The following is a 19,219-nucleotide window of genomic DNA, read 5'->3' on the forward strand; positions in this document are numbered from 1 at the left end:
ATTCCACACAATATCTAGTCTTCATGGAAGCTTGCGTATTGTTAAAAAGGATAAAAGCATTATAGGAATAATTCACTAGGCAAGCTGCGAGCCTTGAATCATTGCAAGATAACGAGCTATAATATGATTTTGATAGGATTAAAATACAAGAATTATAAAAACCAATGAATGCACTCGCTGGATGAAACACAGCAATCCTCCAAAATCACTTTAAAAAGCAACGCAAAAAGTAGCATAAAAGTGACAAAAACTGAACAGAGGACCAAAAAACCAAACACCCTTTCCCCCTCTCTCATCCAATTTTTGAGATTCCCCGACTTCATGCAATGACGGTGCAACTAAAAGCAATTTGTTTCCATCAAATGCACCTCGTCAATCCACCAGTCTTGCAATCCACCGCGAACCTCTTCACGTAAACCCAGCGAAAAGCAATGCCCTCTTGACTCTCACTGCTTTCATTACCCCCAAAATAATTCAGAGGTAAAGAAAATTACACGATTAATTAAACAATTAGTTCAGTGCAGGGAACTATCGTACCTGTCTCTTGTTCTTATTTGAAGCTTCCAGATGTAGCCACGTATTACATAAATAAAGAAAATTAAGTAAGGATATCCACGTGTTAAATGAATCAAGAAAAATAAATAAATATATCAACATACTAAATGAATCAAGAAAATTCGATAAGAATATCTACTTACAAAATGAATCAGAACACATTGACATTTATTCTTTTGACAGAATATAAGAGAAAATCTTTCTATTGAACTTAAGAGAAAAGCTTTCTGTTGAACTTAGGAGAAAAGCTTTCTATTGAACTTAAGAGAAAAGCTTTCTGTCGAACTTAGGCGAAAATCTTTCTGTTTAATTTGAGTAAATCTTTCTCTTGAATTTAAGAGAAAATCTTTCTGTTGAACTTAAGAGAAAATCTTTCTAGTCAACTTATGAGAAAATCTTTCTAGTCAACTTAAGAGAAAATCTTTCTGTTGAACTTAAGAGAAAATCTTTCTAGTCAACTTATGAGAAAATCTTTCTATTGAACTTGAGAGAAAATCATTCTGCTGAACTTGAGAGAAAATCTTTCTATTCAGTTATGAGAAAATCTTTCTATTGAACTTAAGAGAAAATCTTTCTACTGAACTTAAGAGAAAATCTTTCTATTGAACTTGAGAGAAAATCTTTCTACTGAACTTAAGAAGAGAAAATCTCTATTGAACATAGAAAATCTTTCTATTGAACTAAAGAGAAAATCTTTCCATGGAACTTAAGAGAAAATTCTCCCTAATAGGGAAAGGCTTGGACTGAAAAGGTTAAAAAGAGCTGACAAAATGAGAGTATGCTACCTGACATCTCCAAAGGAGAGAGAGAGAGAGAGAGAGAGAGAGAGAGAGAGAGAGAGAGAGAGAGAGAGAGAGAGAGAGAGAGAGAGAGAGAGTTACGCGAACAACTTAACTTACACATAATACAAAAACTGCATATTTCATAAATCATAAAACCGGAAAAAAAAGACAACTGAATGAACACCACACATACAAAGAAAATACTTCAAGAAAATGTAAATATAAAGAGAGAAGAAAAACGCGTTTTCTTTAGAAGTTCTCCTAAATCTTCTTCTTCTCGAGAGCTCGCAAACTGGCAGCCTTCTTGTGTTTAGATCCAATTTGTCCTTCGTTCTCATAAGTGCTTTGTTCCTCTGGCGCAAGAAATATCATTACTTAAGCAACAGATATGTCTGGTGTACCGGATTATTAACTTAATAAAATGTGATATAACCTTTTCCTCTAATGAGGATAGAAGCTGAGGAATCTGCATCAAATGTCTCTTCCGACCGTGAGAATTACTCCAGTGATACCTTGAGAGAGAGAGAGAGAGAGAGAGAGAGAGAGAGAGAGAGAGAGAGAAAGAGAGAGAGAGAGAGAGAGAGAGAATTATGAATAATATCACACCGGCGGTGTGAGAATTACCTCATCGAGGTTTCTCGTTTGCAATTATATGATGGCAAACATTTTGCCACAGAGCTGCCTACTCAAGTCGGTTGCTCTCTCTCTCTCTCTCTCTCTCCGACTTTGATACAATAGCAGCTGACTAACAACCAGGTACATATTTCTCTGATCACTCGAGTCGGTTGTCCTCTCTCTCTCTCTCTCTCCAAATTTGATACAAAAACAGTTGACTAACAACCAGGTACATATTTCTGTGATCACTCGAGTCGGTTGTCACCCCCCCCCCTCTCTCTCTCTCTTCATGGTGACTAGTCTCTCTCTCTCTCTCTCTCTCTCTCTCTCTCTCTCTCTCTCTCTCTCCGGCTTTGATCCAAGAACAGTTGACTAACAACAGAGGCGAACTAGACTTCTAGGGAAGACGCCAACATTATTTGCTATTAGCCCGATTCATGAGCTGAACGCCCTACGGTACCTCGTTCGCTACAAGGCAAGCCTGAGAGAGAGAGAGAGAGAGAGAGAGAGAGAGAGAGAGAGAGAGAGAGAGAGAGAGAGAGAGAGAGGAAAAATCCGGGTTAAACTACGACAAAATAAAACATCAGAAATGCCCCCAACTAGTTCTTTAAGATTAAGCTAGTCTTGTGCCAGCTGGGGTACTTCTCGCTCCCGACATATCCAGTATTTACGTAACGATGATTTATATGAGTGAAGTGAACTCAAGTGAAAGAAGACCCTAACCTATTCGGTAATCTTATACAAATACGTTAATCAGACTTGAGCTATACATTACAGCAGACTGACAGACTGACTTACCTTCCTTGCAACTGTACCATACTTCCTTTGGTTCCGTAAAGTATCCGTTCTCTAAAATAAGAACGTACCGTACTTGGAAATGAAATTCAGTTACTTAAAAAGCGAAGACATTTTCCAAACTGGGAAAAGCGCAACTTAATATCAGTACCCATAAAATTCAACATTTTACAATGAATTTCTATGAACATCCATAAAAAATAAACATTCTACAATTTACTCATTCAAAAATTTCATATTTGATTGCTATCCAGGGTATTTAGCTTCTAACCCATGGAATTTGTCCTAAGAAATGATGATTATTCAAAGCGTCTTGAGAACTGTGCCAGAAATTTTTCGAAATAGACATTTGAAAAGGTATTAAGGAGAATTTTATGAAAGATCTTGACTCACCGTCAGCTCTGATAACTTTTCTGTTTCAAATCCTGAGTAATTTCAAGAACATGAATAACAGAATTAAAACAGAATTAGGGACATTAATTAAAAGAACACAAAATATTTTGTTTTATATTTTTTATTACATAAATAAAAAAAAAACATTGAAATCGTCATAAAGATCTGTACATAATAAAAATAGTTATAAATAACAAGTCTACTGAGTCAAATGCAAAGAAGCAACAAGAACTTGAAAATGAGGGCTAAAACAACATAACACCAACGATAGTCATGCGTGAAAATATGGTTATCATTGAAGTTTTCATCCTCCGAGAGACAATATTAGTCTACAGACAAATTCGAACCAATACACACTGTTGCAGCATTATTTTGTTGCTTTTAGTTGCATTATCGTCTCCGAGAGAAATCACAAAATAATGTAATTATATTTAAACATATATCAATTGCAATATGTATGGAGATATAGTTAATTCAAACTGGATGTGATTACCGTTAGAATTAAGACTTTCAATACCAATATTCTTTTTTGGGAGCAATTATACTGATCAAGTATTAGACGCATTTCTTGTCTATGATTTCATCAACACAGCTGTTTAAGCACCTCCCCATCATAGTGATAACATATCGTCGTTAAATTTTACGATAGTGATAACATATCATCGATAAATTTATGATAGTGATAACATATCTTCGATAGAATTAAGCGTTCATCAGAGAGAGTGCAAGGGTTCCAGAAGATAAAACATTCAGAAAAGAGTCCAAGATTTTGATAAAAAAATAATTTACAGATAGGTAATTTTACACAGGTGATAAACGTAGACAACCTAAGAGCATCACAGCCAGCAACATCACAGTCATGACTCAAAGTTTGTGCTTTCGTTTCTCAGAAAAGAAATAAATTATAAATGGATTTTTTGACAAGTAAGGTAAAAGCCGTCATATCCTCTCCTGTCGTCAATAATACAAAGGTTGATATTATTGATGGGAATGAATCCAAACTCCTTATCTATATAATCACTGTAGAGGATGGAGTTGAGGTACTTGCTTCTCCTTTCACGGGCAATGACGCGGTTCACTTTCATCAGTGTCATGTGAGGAACAAAGTCAAAGTGATTCGTGATGACTATTCCTTCGATCTTCTCCAGATTCTGGTGTAACATCTCCACAATACTGGAAAAGGCTTCTGGCACCTGCAACTTACAGTAAAGAACTCTCGCCCCAAAGGTAGACAGACCTTTGGCGAGAATCTGGTTCTGCTTCTGCTCAGCCACCAGTTCTTGAAGCTTTGGACGAAGATCTTGCAAGAGCTCAATGAGTTTTGTCATGGCCTCTGGGTCATCAATGCGAATCATGGCTAGAGTGACGTGGAACAGTTCGGTAGGCATTGCGCAGCTCCTCAGCACCGGTTCTTGTTCTATGATCTTCTCCTGAACTTCCAGTGCAATATTCTTCAACTCTTCATTATACAATCTGATGCAGAGGAAGTGGGAAGCTCTGAGTTGGTCGTACTCTTGCTTCTGAATCTGAACTGCTTCTTTGATTGCAGAAGTGTCCCCTGTGCAGATGACAATGTCCTCGTCGTCTGAATCAGAATCATCAGAGTCGTATGTTTGTCGCTTCGCCTCGAATTTTTCGTCAACTTCCTGCATAACATCCTGGATAGTGACGTTGCTGCCAGTGCTTCCGAAGACATTGTCTAGTCTTTCATTTTTGTCCCAGACTTTAACTCCTCTGTATTTAAAATACTGAATTCTGTGTTGGGGAATGGCGAGCTGGTCAATATCTACTGTAGCTAGATGTTCCCAAGTGAATGCAGTGAAAGGCTTCTCAACAACACCCACAAATCTGTCCAGGTAGCCCACCACGAAATGCTCCTTCCTGAGATCGCAGTCCCACTGGATTCTTTTTCTGACGTCCCCAGCTGTCTTCATGGAAGGCTTTTTGCCAGGTTCTTCTTCTTCCTCTCTCTCAAGACGAGTTTTCTTCCTTTTGCCATTTTTCTTCTTCCATTCTTCCTTCGGAGAGCCTTTCTTCTCCTCCACTACGACGCCTTTTGGATGCAGATTGAAGCAGTTCTCTCCAAAACGACATTTTCCCTCCAGGTAGAAAGTGCAGACCGAGTTCTCTCTACAGCTGGAAGGCCCCATATCCATCTGCTCAGGGGATGTTAGTTCCGTAGTAGAATCACAAGGTTCTCCCATGGTACTAGCCGGGGTTTCCTGGAGTGACGTACGAGAGGACATGACTTGCGTAGACATTTCTATCGATTCGCAATCACCTGTCTCGGTAGTAGTATTCAGATTAGCTGGGAAGAATTTTCCTTTCACTGGCAACCAATCGAAGGCTTTCTCGTTTAAAAAGGTTCTTTTAAAAGACAATGAAAAAAAGGGGGTGGGTAATTAACTACAGAAAAATCCCCTTAGATGGTTAAGGGGGTGTGCGCCTGAGTCACAAGATGTTGGCTGACTGCCGAGTCACTCGCCTCACGGGGTTTATATTCCCGCGCTTAATATTGACGTAGCGCTCTTATGCTTTCGTAACGTGGTGCAATAGGATAATCTACCGACAGCGCGCGTAAGCTATCAGTAAACAAAAGCATTATATATATACATGCATACATATATATGTATGTATGTATGTATATATGTATGTATGTCTATACATGTGCGTCTGTGGATATATATATATATATATACACACACACACACACACACACACACATATATATATATATATATATATATATATATATATATATATATATATATATATATATATATATATACGTATATACTGTATGTCTGCATGTATATATGAATGTATGTACCATATCAGGTAGATGGATGGACGGCGATGCTTTCATGTTTTTATCACATTCTTCTATACTTGGCAATCAATAATGTTTCTAATGCATTTATTTATTTCCTCAACAATTTTCCCGTGTGATTATTTCCTTATATATATATATCACACAAATTTGAAAATATTCCTTGTGACTTAACATGGCGCAATCACATTCTTAACTCTTTCAAGCCTCGTTTTCTTTTAAAATCCCATTTTGCATTCTCAAAAAATATAAAAAATAATGGACGTGGAAAATAATATTGGTAAGTATATCGGGACAAACAAGCAAGTGTAAAGTCTCTAGATGATTTGTTAGAAGTGCCAACTCTCTCTCTTACAAGAGTTCCATAGAATATAAATCTCTCTTACAAGAAGTTCCTGAGGCACACTCATATCTCTCTTACAAGAGTTCCATTAGAATGACATATTTTTTAAAGAGTTCCAATGAAATATGTCTCTTAAAGTTCCATAGAGGATATACATCTTTCTTACAAAGTTCCGTAGAGAATATAAATCTCTCGTGCTTTCAAAGTTCCATAGAGAATATATATCTCTCTTACAAAGCTCAGCAGAGAATATAAATCTCTCTTACAAAGTTCCATAGAGAATATATATCTCTTACAAAGTTCAGTAGAGAATATAAATCTCTCTTACAAAGTTCCATTGAGTATATAAATCTCTCTTCATGAGTCTCCCAAGACATAAAAATTACTTACAAAGTCATGTAGTGAATATGTTCTCTCTTACAAAGTTCCACACAGAACATAAATCTCTCTTACAGAGTTCCACAGAGAATATAAATGTCTCTTACATAGTTCCACGGAGAATATAAATCTCTCCTACAAAGTTCCACAGAGCATATAAATTTCTTTTACAAAGTTCCGCAGAACATATAAATCTCTCTTACAAAGTTCCACGGAGCATATAAATCTCTCTTACAAAGTTCCACAGAGAATATAAATCTCTCTTACTTTCAAAGTTCCATAGAGAATATACATCTCTCTTACAAACTTCCGTAGAGAATATAAATCTCTCTTATAAAGTTCCACAGAGCATATAAAAATCTCTTACAAAGTGCGGTAGAGAATATAAATCTCTCTTACAAAGTTCCACAGAGCATATAAATCTCTTTTACAAAGTTCCGTAGAGAATATAAATCTCTCTTACAAAGTTCCACACAGAATATAAATCTCTCTTACAGAGTTCCACAGAGCATATAAATCTCTCTTACAAAGTTCCACAGAGCATATAAATCTCTCTTACAAAGTTTACAGAGAAATCTAACTTACACAAAGTTCCATAGAGAGAAAATAAAATCTCTCTATAGTTCCTGTAGAGAATATAAATCTCTTACAAAGTTCCACAGAGCATATAAATCTCTCTTACAAAGTTCCGTAGAGAATGTAAATCTCTCTTACAAAGTTCCACAGAAAATATAAATCTCTCTTACAGAGTTCCACAGAGCATATAAATCTCTCTTACAAAGTTCTACAGTGCATATAAATCTCTCTTACAAAGTTCCACAGAGCATATAAATCTCTCTTACAAAGTTCCGTGGAGAATATAAATCTCTCTTACAGAGTTCCACAGGGAATATAAATCTCTCTTACAGAGTTCCACAGAGAATATAAATCTCTCTTACAAAGTTCCACAGAGCTTATATATCTCTCTTACAAAGTTTTGTAGAGAATATAAATCTCTCTTTCAAAGTTCCACAAAGAATATATCTCTCTCTTACAAAGTTCCACAGAGAATATAAATATCCCTTACAAAGTTCCACTTGGATTGGTTGACTGAAATATTTTGGGTACATGTTTACTAATATTAGACAATATTTTGTTTTCCTGTTTTCTTTATCAGTACTTTTTTTTTTGTCCATGACTGTCAGTCTTTGGTATATTTACTGTTAGCATGTGAGCGATATCGGGAGAGAATCGTGTTGCACCACCTTACGAGATGTAAATCTATTGACGTCATATGCCCCCCAACTGCGGGACGTATAACCTGCAAGTCAGGCAAACAGACCATTAGTGACTACACCTTGTGACTCAAGCGCACACTCCCTAAATCGCCGGGGGGGATTTTTCTGTGGCTAATTCCCCACTCTCCACTCCCTTCCCCTCCCCTTTTTCCATAGTCTTCTTGTGAAAGTCTTTACCCCGAGACAAAAAGACCCATTAGAACAAGAAAACCTTCCAGCAGTTTTCACTGAAAGAAGTCTCCGCAGCAAATCTGGATACTGTTGACCAGACCAGTGCTTGCGAATCTTCGGAAATGTCCACACAAGTAGCATCCTCTCGTACGTCACTCCAGGAAACCCCGGCTAGTACCATGGGAGAACCTTGTAGTTCTACTACGGAACTAACATCCTCTGAGCAGATGGATATGGGCCTTCCAGCTGTGAGAGAAATCAGTCTGCTTTCTACCTGAGGAAAATGTCGTTTTGAGAGGAACTGGCCGTCTGCATCAAAGAGGCGTCGTAGTGAGGAGAAGAAAGGCTCTCCTGAAGGAAGAATGGAAGAAGAAAATGGCAAAGGAAGAAAACTCGTCTTGAGAGAGAGAGGAGAAGAAGAACCTGGCAAAAAGCCTTCCATGAAGACAGCTGGGGACGTCAGAGAATCCAGTGGGACTGCGATCTCAGGAAGGACATTTCGTGGTGGGCTACCTGGATAGATTTGTGGGTGTTGTTGAGAAGCCTTTCACTGCATTCACTTGGGAACATCTAGCTACAGTAGATATTGACCAGCTCGCCATTCCCCAACACAGAATTCAGTATTTTAAATACAGAGAGTTAAAGTCTGGACAAAAATGAAAGACTAGACAATGTCTTCGAAGCATCTGGCAACGTCACTATCCAGGATGTTATGGTGAAGTTGACGAAAAATTGGAGAAGTGAAGCGACAAACATACGACTCTGATGATTCTGATTCAGACGACGAGGACATTGTCATCTGCACAGGGACACTTCTGCAATCAAAGAAGCAGTTCAGATTCAGAAGCAAGAGTACGACCAACTCAGAGCTTCCCAATTTCTCTGCAACAGATGTATAATGAAGAGTTGAAGAAATATTGCACTGGAAGTTCAGGAGAGATCATAGAACAAGAACCGGTGCTGAGGAGCTGCGCAATGCCTACCGAACTGTTCCACGTCACTCTAGCCATGATTCGCATTGATGACCCAGAGGCCATGACAAAACTCATTGAGCCTCTTGCAAGATCTTCGTCCAAAGCTTCAAGAACTGGTGGCTGAGCAGCAGCAGAACCAGATTCTCGCCAAAGGTCTGTCTACCTTTGGGGCGAGTTCTTTACTGTAAGCTGCGGGTGCGAAGCCTTTCCAGTATTGTGGAGATGCTACACAATCTTTGGAGAAGATTGAGGGAATAATCATCACGAATCACTTTGACTTTTGTTCCTCACATGACTCTGATGAAAGTGGAACCGCGCCATTGCTCGTGAAAGGAGAAGCAAATACCTCAATTCCATCCTCTACAATGATTACATAGATATGAATTTGATTCATTCCACTGTAATATCAACCTTGTATTATTGACGACAGGATATGACGCTTTTACCTTACTTGCCAAAAAATCCAATTATAATTTATTTCTTTTCTGAGAAACGAAAGCAGAGACTTTGTGTGATGACTGTCATGTTGCTGGCTGTGATTCTCTTATGTTGTCTATGTTTATCACCTGTGTAAAATTACCTGTTTGTAAATTACCATTTTATAAGAATCTTGGACTCTTTTCTGAATGTTTTATCTTCTGGAACCCTTGCACTTTCTGATGAATGCTTAATTTTATCAACGATATGTTATCACTATCGTAATTTTATCGACGATATGTCATCACTATCGTAATTTTATCGATGATATGATATCACTATCGTAATTTTATCGATGATATGTCATCACTATGGCGGGGAGGAGCTTAAACAGCTGTCTTGACGAAATCATAGACAAGAAATGCGTCTAATGCCTGATCAGTACAATTGGTCCCAAAAAAGAATATTGGCGTCGAAAGTCTTAATCTTTAACGGTAATAATCACACCCACTTTAAATTTTATTAACTTATATTCCTCTATACATATTGCAATTACATATGTTTTTAAATATAAAATGAGCATTATCTTGTGATTTTTCTCCTCAGGGACGATAACGAAATTTGAAGCATTTTAAAATACCTTCATAAATAGTTTCCTGGTTCTTGAATTTGTTTTTTGAGGATCAATATTGTGCCTCGAGGATGAAAACTGATTTGATAACTATTTTTCTACTCAAGATTACCGTTGGTGTGATGTTTTAGCTGCTTTGATTTTTCTCAGTTCGTTGTTATTTCTTGGTAATCAATTTGTTATTTATAGCTATCTTCATTGTGTCCAAATTTTTACGATTGCTTTCAATGTTTTTTTATTTTGTTATTTTTGAAATAAAAAATAAAAAACTAAATATTTTGTATCCTTTTAATTAATGTCTCTAATTCTGTTTTAATTCTGCGAGAAATTTCTGGCACAGTTCTCAAGACGCTTTGAATAATCGTCATTTCTTAGGACAAATTCCATGGGGCTGGAAACTAAACTACCCTGGATAGCAATCAAATGGGAAATTGTTGAATGACTGAACTGTAAAATGTTTGCTTTTTATGGCTGTTTACAGAAATGCCGTGTAAAATGTTTAATTTTATGGGTACTGATGATAAGCTGCATTTTTTCCAGTCCGGAAAATGTGCCTTCGCTTTTTAGGTTTCTGTAAAAGAAAACTATTGTGCCGGCTTTGTCTGTCCGTCCCCCCTCAGATCTTAAAAATCACTAAGACTAGAGGGCTGCAAATTTGTATGATTATTATTCACCCTCCAATCATCAAGCATACCAAACTGCAGCCCTCTAGCCCCAGTGGTTTTTTTTTTTTTATTTTATTTAAGGTTAAAGTTAGCCATAATCGTGCCTCTGGCAACGATATAGGACAGGTCACCACCTGGCCGTGGTTAAGGTTTCATGGGCCGCGGCTTATACAGCATTATACCGAGACCACCAAAAGATTTTCGGTGGCCTTGACTATTCGCTGTAAAGCAAACTCGACTGCGCCGAAGAAAGTTCGGCGAATTTTTTACTCATGTAATCAAATTTAATTTTCAAGCACAGTGCATTCTTCTTTTAAAGAACGGATACTTTCAGAACCAAAGGAAGTATGGTACAATTGCAAGGAAGGGCAGTCTGTCAGTCTGCTGTAATGTAGCTGAAGTCTGATTAACGTCTTTTGTATAATATTACAGAAAAGGTTAGGGTCTTCTTTCACTTGAGTGCCAGACAGCAAATCGAATGATATACTTCCCTTATATCCCTTCATTCATATAAATCATCGTTACGTAAATACTGGATATGTACTTAACAATTTCCTCCGCGTGATTCTGGAAGAATTAAAGTTACCAACCAACTGCCTTCAGGACACATCAGTTACGAGCTGCTCCAGAAGCGAGAAGTACAAGACCAGCTTCCCCCGTATAGGGGGTAGTGCCGTCAGCGCACCTCATGCGGGGTACACTGCAGGCATTACTTCAGGTTCTTTGCAGCGTCACTTCGGTCCCTAGCTGCAATCCCTTTCATTCCTTTTACTGTACCTCCGTCCATATCCTCTTTCTTTCACCTTAATTACCAACCTCTACTAACAAAAATTGTTTCATAATGCAACTGCGAGGTTTTCCTCCTGTTACACCTTTCCCTCAATTTTCCTTTCAGAGCTGAATGACCTCATAGATCCCAGAGCTTGGCCTTCGGCCTAAATTGTATAGTCTATTCTAAGACCAGCTTAATCTTAAACAAACGAATGAACGAACACATTAACTTGACAGAGAGGAAGCTAAGAAACTCTTAAAACAAATGTTTGAAAAGCAGTTTGAAAAGAAACGCAAGCTGTCAGATCTATCCAGAAATCAGTTCAGAGAATTGTGCTGAAAGCTAACTGTGAAGAGAACAAGTACTGGGAGCATTTTATTATTATTATTATTATTATTACATTATTATTTAGCAGATGAGCCCTATTCATATGGAACAATCCCAACAAAGGAGCCATTGACTTGGCTAGATTGGAATGAAATCAGGGTTAAATTACAAAAACAAAACATCCGAAATGCCCCAAACTATTTTCTTTAATAAGATTGTGAAATAATACCATAAAGAACAGTTCCTAACAACAACGGAGAGAGAGAGAGAGAGAGAGAGAGAGAGAGAGAGAGAGAGAGAGAGAGAGAGAGAGAGAGAGAGAGAGACTTGACTGAAAAGAAATCCGGGTTAAATTACAACAAAAATATAACATCGGAAACGCACCAAGTATTTTTGCTAATGAACGTGAGGAATAATGCCATATAAAACAGTCCCTAACAACACTGGGGAACATCGACACCAAGAAAAAATAAAACATGGGAAACGCACCCAAACATTTTCTCTGAGGTCGCGAAACTGCGGAAGAAAATATGTAGATCGTAAGAAAACGCAGCCAAGTGTGAAGGGGAAGGAAGACGGATGCATGCGCGTACACACACACACACACACACATCCTCCCACGGCACCCCCAAAAGCAAAACGTGAAAACAACACTGGTGGCGTTAAGTGTAAACAAGATGATATATGGAGAGGAGGAGGAGGAGGAGGAGGAGGAGGAGGAGGAGGAGGAGGAGGAGGAGGGGAGGAGGAGGAGGAGGGAGGGGGAGGGGAGGGGGGAGGAAAAGGGGGAGAGGAGGGGGGAGGAGGGGAGGAGGGGAGGAGGAGGAGAGGGGAGGAGGAGGAGGAGGAGGAGGAGGAGGTTCGTCTACACCACTGCAAAAGAGGTTTACGTAACCGAAGAAAAAAAAAAAAAACTCTTTACGACTCACGTTTCGTAAATTTTTTTTCTCATTTCATCAAAAGGATGAAGGCTTATTTCCACCATTAACGCCGACCTCTCACGTCGAATATACAAGCAAAACTTGCTTCTCTCACGAAAAGCATGACGATGCTTTGAAAGCACCTGGGGCCTGTATTCAACTTCGCCAATCTTGTGCGGTTCCTTGATGCCCCCAATAAACACCCAGGAGTCCAAATCATACGAGATTCCGTTATGAGGTTCTCGGAATAAGGGTCACTGCATTCAGAACGAGTTAATAAGTTAATAAACATTATTAGCTTGGGTATTTCCGAAGTCAAAGGAGTCTCTAGTTCTTTCGACATAAAAAAAAGGGGGCTGGGGCGTCTAAGCTGAAGAAATGAACTTAAAAAAAAAAAATATTTCCTTTTTAAATTAAATATACACAGATCGGCGCAAGTAGGTAGAAGCATACGCACGCACACACAAACATTTGTATGTATGTTTATGTTTATATGTATGTATATATATAATATATAAATATATATATGTATATATATATACATATATATTATACATATATATACACAATATATTTATATATATACATATATATTATACATACATATATATATATATATATATATATATATATATATATATATATATATATATATATATATATATATATATATATATATATATATATATATATATATATATATATATATATATATATATATATATATATATATATATATATATATATATATATATATATATATACATACACATACTGTATACATTTACACACAGTCCAAAGTGGCTACCAAACTACAAGAGGTTCTCAGTGTCTTTTACTTAAGAGACAAAAAAAAAAAAAAAAACAATACCACGGACTAAACCAATTGGAAATAGAGGCATATTTACTGTAACGTTCACTACATCTAAGACCCGAAATCCTCTTGTCTGTCGTATCCACTGAGGATGTGACACCAACAAAGATTTATTGCTCTTTTCGTAGAACTTCCGAGTACCAATCGTTTTCATCGTAAGACAAAATAAAGTTCGACAGGAACTTCCGGCCGGTAGTCGTTCTGAATGCGACGGAAAAATAAGTTTCTTTTCCCCACAGAAACAAACGCGGTACTTGTTTGTGTGTAAATAAAAAAAAAATCTGTAAAAATTTTGGGTTTGATAGGTATAATATTCACTGAGGTGAAACAAATATTATAATAATAATAATAATAATAATAATAATAATAATAATAATAATAATAATAATAATAATTTATTATTATTATTATTATTATTATTATTATTATTATTATTATTATTATTAAATACATGATGCTCAGTTTTACTAAGATAATAATCTAAATACATGATAGGAGAAGATGATGATTACCAGAACAACACATAATTTTTAATCTAAACAACTAAATACATAAAACATTAAAACCAAGGTGGCATAATATCTTGCATTTAAAACTATAAAAACAAAAAAAAAAACATATAATAAAACCGGTATAAATAATTTGCATTTAAAAACATTTCACTGATGCAATGTTGTGGATGCCTAAGAATTATTATATGAAAACATTACCATTTAGTATTTTCATCCTTTAAAGTATAAAAACGATAATATATAGTATTTTCATTCTTTAAAGTATAAAAATGATGCTATATAGTATTTTCATCCTTTAAAGTATGAAAACATTACTATATAGTATTTTCATCCCCGAAAGTATAAAAAACAGTACTATATAGTATTTTATCCTTTAAATAATGAAAAACAGTATTATATAGTATTTTCATCCTTTAAAGTATGAAAGCAGTACTATATGGTATTTTCATCCTTTAAAGTGTGAAAACAGCACCATATAATATTTTCATCCTTTAAAGTATGAAAACATTATTATATAGTATTTTCATCCTTTAAAGTATGAAAAACAGTACTATATGGTATTTTAATCCTTTAAATAATGAAAAACAGTATTATATAGTATTTTCATCCTTTAAAGTATGAAAGCAGCACTACATAGTATTTTCATCTTTTAAAGTGTGAAAACAATACCATATAGTATTTTCATCCTGTAAAGTATGAAAAACAGTACTATATAGTATTTTGATCCTTTAATGTATAAAAAAAGTACTCTACAGTATTTTCATCCTTTAAAGTATGAAAACAGCACTATATAGTATTTTCATCGTTTAAAGTATGAAAATAGTACTACATAGTACTTTCATCCTTTAAAGTGTGAAAACAGTAGTATAAAGTATTTTCATCCTTTAAAGTATAAAAAAGTACTCTGCAGTATTTTCATCCTTTAAAGTATACGAAAACAGTACTATATAGTATTTTCATCCTTTAAAGTATGAAAACATTACTATATACTATTTTCATCCTTTAAAGTATGAAAAACAGTACTATATAGTATTTTCATCCTTTGAAGTATGAAAACAGTACTATAAAGTATTTTCATCCTTTAAAGTATAAAAAAGTACTCTGAGGTATTTTCATCCTTTAAAGTATGAAAACAGTACTACACAGTATTTTCATCCTTTCAAGTGTGAAAATAGTACTACATAGTATTTTCATCCTTTAAAGTATGACCAAAATAAATTGTAACCTACAGAACACATGGTTACGTAGTAGGAGCTCAACCTCGCGCTGGCACAAGGCCACCTCTGTTAACCATTAAGTACAGTGAGCCGGAGAGAGGGGTTATAGGGTAACATCCGGAGCATCAACTGGTTACTCTTACTGATGTGCATAAGTGGGTCAGTCTCCTTTGAAAGCACAGATCTGAGAGCGAATGTAGAGCGACTTGCTTGCATGCAGGCGGGACAGGAGTTTACTACAGCGGCTTCGACGGATTATGACGGTGACGAGATATGCCGTCACAAGAACAAAAGCAATGACAGTGATGTCAGACGCTATAAAACACACACGCATATATATATATATATATATATATATATATATATATATATATATATATATATATACATATATATATATATATATATATATATATATATATATATATATATATATATATATATATATATATATATATATATATATATATTATATATATATATATATATATATATATATATATATATATATATATATATATATATATATATATATATATATATATATATATAGAGAGAGAGAGAGAGAGAGAGAGAGAGAGAGAGAGAGAGAGAGAGAATATTAACCCTTAACGGAACACTCAACTCTATGAAGTGGCTGTTTCATACACATGGGGTTCATCCACGATTCAGTAGTTAGTGTAATGTGGCAATGACCATATGTTAATTTTTAAAGGTATTCCATGTCAAGGAATTTGTAAAAAAAAAAAAATCTTACTTTTATATACACATACCATCAATTCTCGGCATTCACTAAGAACAATAGTGCCACTATGTGATAAAGAATAAGAATAGAGACTTCAGATAAACAATACGAACTTTAATTTCAACCGTATTCATCATTGCAATTGATTATAATTACTGCAGCATATGACTGATTGCAAACCTTCAAACCATCACAACCATAGCATAAAGGTGGCTAACAAAGGGTTGTGGAGAAATTAATAACGTTTTGGGTACGTTAACCTTTAAATTTGGTAATTATCTGCCCTAACACACTGCAAATTCTCAGGTCCATCAGAGACCTGCAAGTACCAGAGTCTGACATTTAGACAAAAACTCCAGAATTTTCGGCCTTCAAATACGTTACCTTGAAAATGAGGTAAAGTTTTATCAAAATAATAAAATAACACTGTAACAATAACAACCTCAGGACTTGCCAATGAAGTCATATGCTAATTATAACAACCACAAATCAATTAACAATCACTCCATACAAGCTAATGACACCAGGTAGATTATTTACCCCGAAAGGAAGTGACCCCATTAAGGCAAGACAATAACAAGGAGCCAAGTAGCGCCAAGACATTCCCGGATCACATCTACATAATAAATTCATTTGAGACTCTCTTACCATTAATGGACCTCCGCGTGACAGCGCACTGCCATTGCACCGATCTGTACTTTATTGCAACGCTTGCGCAATAACCCTTCAACATTATTTGAAATGACACGAGATTAATTATGATTCCGTCGAGGGGGAAAAAAATGGCTGTCATTCCATCAGTTCTAAATTGCGCTTTTCGTGACTAAATTAATTATAACTTTAATGTAAATACTAACACTAGATCGGGAAACGGGAAGCCAGGCAGGTACGTAAGAGCCATGAATTTCAACTGTTAATATTTGGAAGTGGATATTGTACAAGCGCAATTTTCATTTCGACTGCAATTTCATAATCAATTTGGGCTGGTTGCGACAGCACGATTCACAAAATAAGAGTCAGTGAAGCTGGCTCGCGCTGAGATCATCTCTCACTTTTTCCGACGAACAGAAGGAAATACGAGTTGCGTCAGTTACGTCAGCATTCGCAAGTTCATTACCGTAACGAAGACGGAATTCGCATAATTGAATGCCAGCTCATTACCTGCTAATACGAATATCATTTGGGCGGCCTTATTATCATCTTCTCATCATAAAGATGGCAGTCGCGAGCTGCAACACCACTCATTTATTTTCGCGGTACCCATAACCTCATTCAGCCCCGTAGGGGGGTCAAGTGCCATCGGTGCACCTCACGCGGTGCACTGTAGGTACGTAAGGTTCTCTGCAGCGTCCCTTCGGCCCCTCGCAGTAACCCCTTTCATTCCTCTTACTGTACCTCCGTTCACATTCTCTTTCTTTCACCTAACTTTCTACTCTCTCCTAACAATTGTTCCATAGTGCAACGACCGGTTAAACCACCTGAAAGCTCAATTTTCCTTTCAGCGCTGAATGACCTCATAGGTCCCAGAGCTTGGGCTTTAGCCTAAATCTTATATTCCAATAACCTTACTAGGCAACAACAGCAAAAAGAATAACTATAAAAGGAATTCAAACAAAAGGCGGGTGTGGGGGGTGGGGGGGACAAGGTCACCCAAGGAGGTCACCCCAGGTGAAGTGGGAAGGTGAAGCCTATATGCCTGTAAATTAAGACGGGGCGGAGATTAACCTTAGCCGCCGTCTCCTCTTTTCTTTTTTCTTTTTTTCTTTCCGAAGCAAATTATCGCTCCCTTATGCCTGGCAATTATTAAAGGAAGGTAATGCGAAGGTCGCTGCCGAAGGCTCCTTCAGGATGTGGTATGAGCCGCGATAAGTAATGGGCAGGAAGGTACACAATAAAGACGAAAGGTACACGGCACACCTCGCTTCAAATGATTGGAGCTGAATGCGAGATCTTCCGGTTTACAATTATGCTTCGCACTAAGCGTACACACACACACACACACACACACACACACACACACACACACACACACACACACACACACATATATATATATATATATATATATATATATATATATATATATAATAATAATAAATATGATTATTATCACTTTTGTACACACACACACACACACACATATATATATATATATATATATATATATATATATATATATATATTGACATACAAACAAACATACATAATACATACATACATACATATTATATATACATAATACTTGAAATATATGAAGCTACGGAGTAAGTTTTACCCTCACCTGAAGTTTTTGTAAACTTCAGATACCACGTTTGCTTTTCTTACGCAGCAGAATTTGTGCACTGTTTATGAGAATCACGATTGTTTCTTTCTCTCTTTTCAGTGTAAACACACAATCTTAATCTTCATTACAATGTGTGTGAAAACTTTCAAACATTCATACGAACGAGCACACAGTTGCCATACACGCCTGGAAATAAGATCGTCTGGCAAGCACTGAACTTTCAGTCCAATTTATCCTGTGAGAGTTTTCACTTCAATGAATTAATTTTGCATTGGATATCTGCTCAGTTTTGACAGAATACTTTTGCTGTTTAATTCGTACTTGCAAATCCTTACTGGATTGGCCACTATATAAAGAGGGGCAGTCCAAGCATGGAATTTTATATATTTTATATATATATATATATTTTATATATTATATATATTTTGTTGCTTTCCTTAAGCCTATTTTACATTAACATTCCTTTTGTTGTGTAATTATAGGAAAAAACCAGGTTGATATTAAGAGATTTTAACAATGATTTTATGGTTTCAAAACCACTAAAATAAAGCAAGCTAAGAATGTTCCTAGGGGCTTCTTTCTCCATGTTACTGTCACCATAAAGCTTTTTGTGTAACTATTCTATCGCCTTTAAATGACAAGGGAGCATTCACAAACATGTCAATTTCGCAACTACATTACGTGTTTTTTCAATCGCTTTGAAGCACCGACAGGAATTCGAGTTGTAACAGGAAGTACAGGT

At 36.2% G+C, this 19,219-nt stretch overlaps 1 protein-coding gene and 1 pseudogene across 1 annotated transcript; one reads left to right on the forward strand and one right to left on the reverse strand.

Annotated features, from left to right (window-relative positions):
* Nucleotides 1–3,245: 3,245 nt before the first annotated feature.
* On the reverse strand, nt 3,246–5,622 carry LOC136836299 (uncharacterized). Its single transcript, XM_067100404.1, has one exon. The coding sequence runs from the start codon at nt 5,399–5,401 to the stop codon at nt 4,043–4,045; it is 1,359 nt and encodes a 452-aa protein (XP_066956505.1). The 5' UTR covers nt 5,402–5,622; the 3' UTR covers nt 3,246–4,042.
* Nucleotides 5,623–8,501: 2,879 nt separating this feature from the next.
* On the forward strand, nt 8,502–9,537 carry LOC136836245 (uncharacterized; annotated as a pseudogene).
* The last annotated feature ends 9,682 nt before the right edge of the window (nt 9,538–19,219 follow it).

Source organism: Macrobrachium rosenbergii, chromosome 56 (assembly GCF_040412425.1).
Source record: "Macrobrachium rosenbergii isolate ZJJX-2024 chromosome 56, ASM4041242v1, whole genome shotgun sequence".
NCBI classification, from domain to species: domain Eukaryota; kingdom Metazoa; phylum Arthropoda; class Malacostraca; order Decapoda; family Palaemonidae; genus Macrobrachium; species Macrobrachium rosenbergii.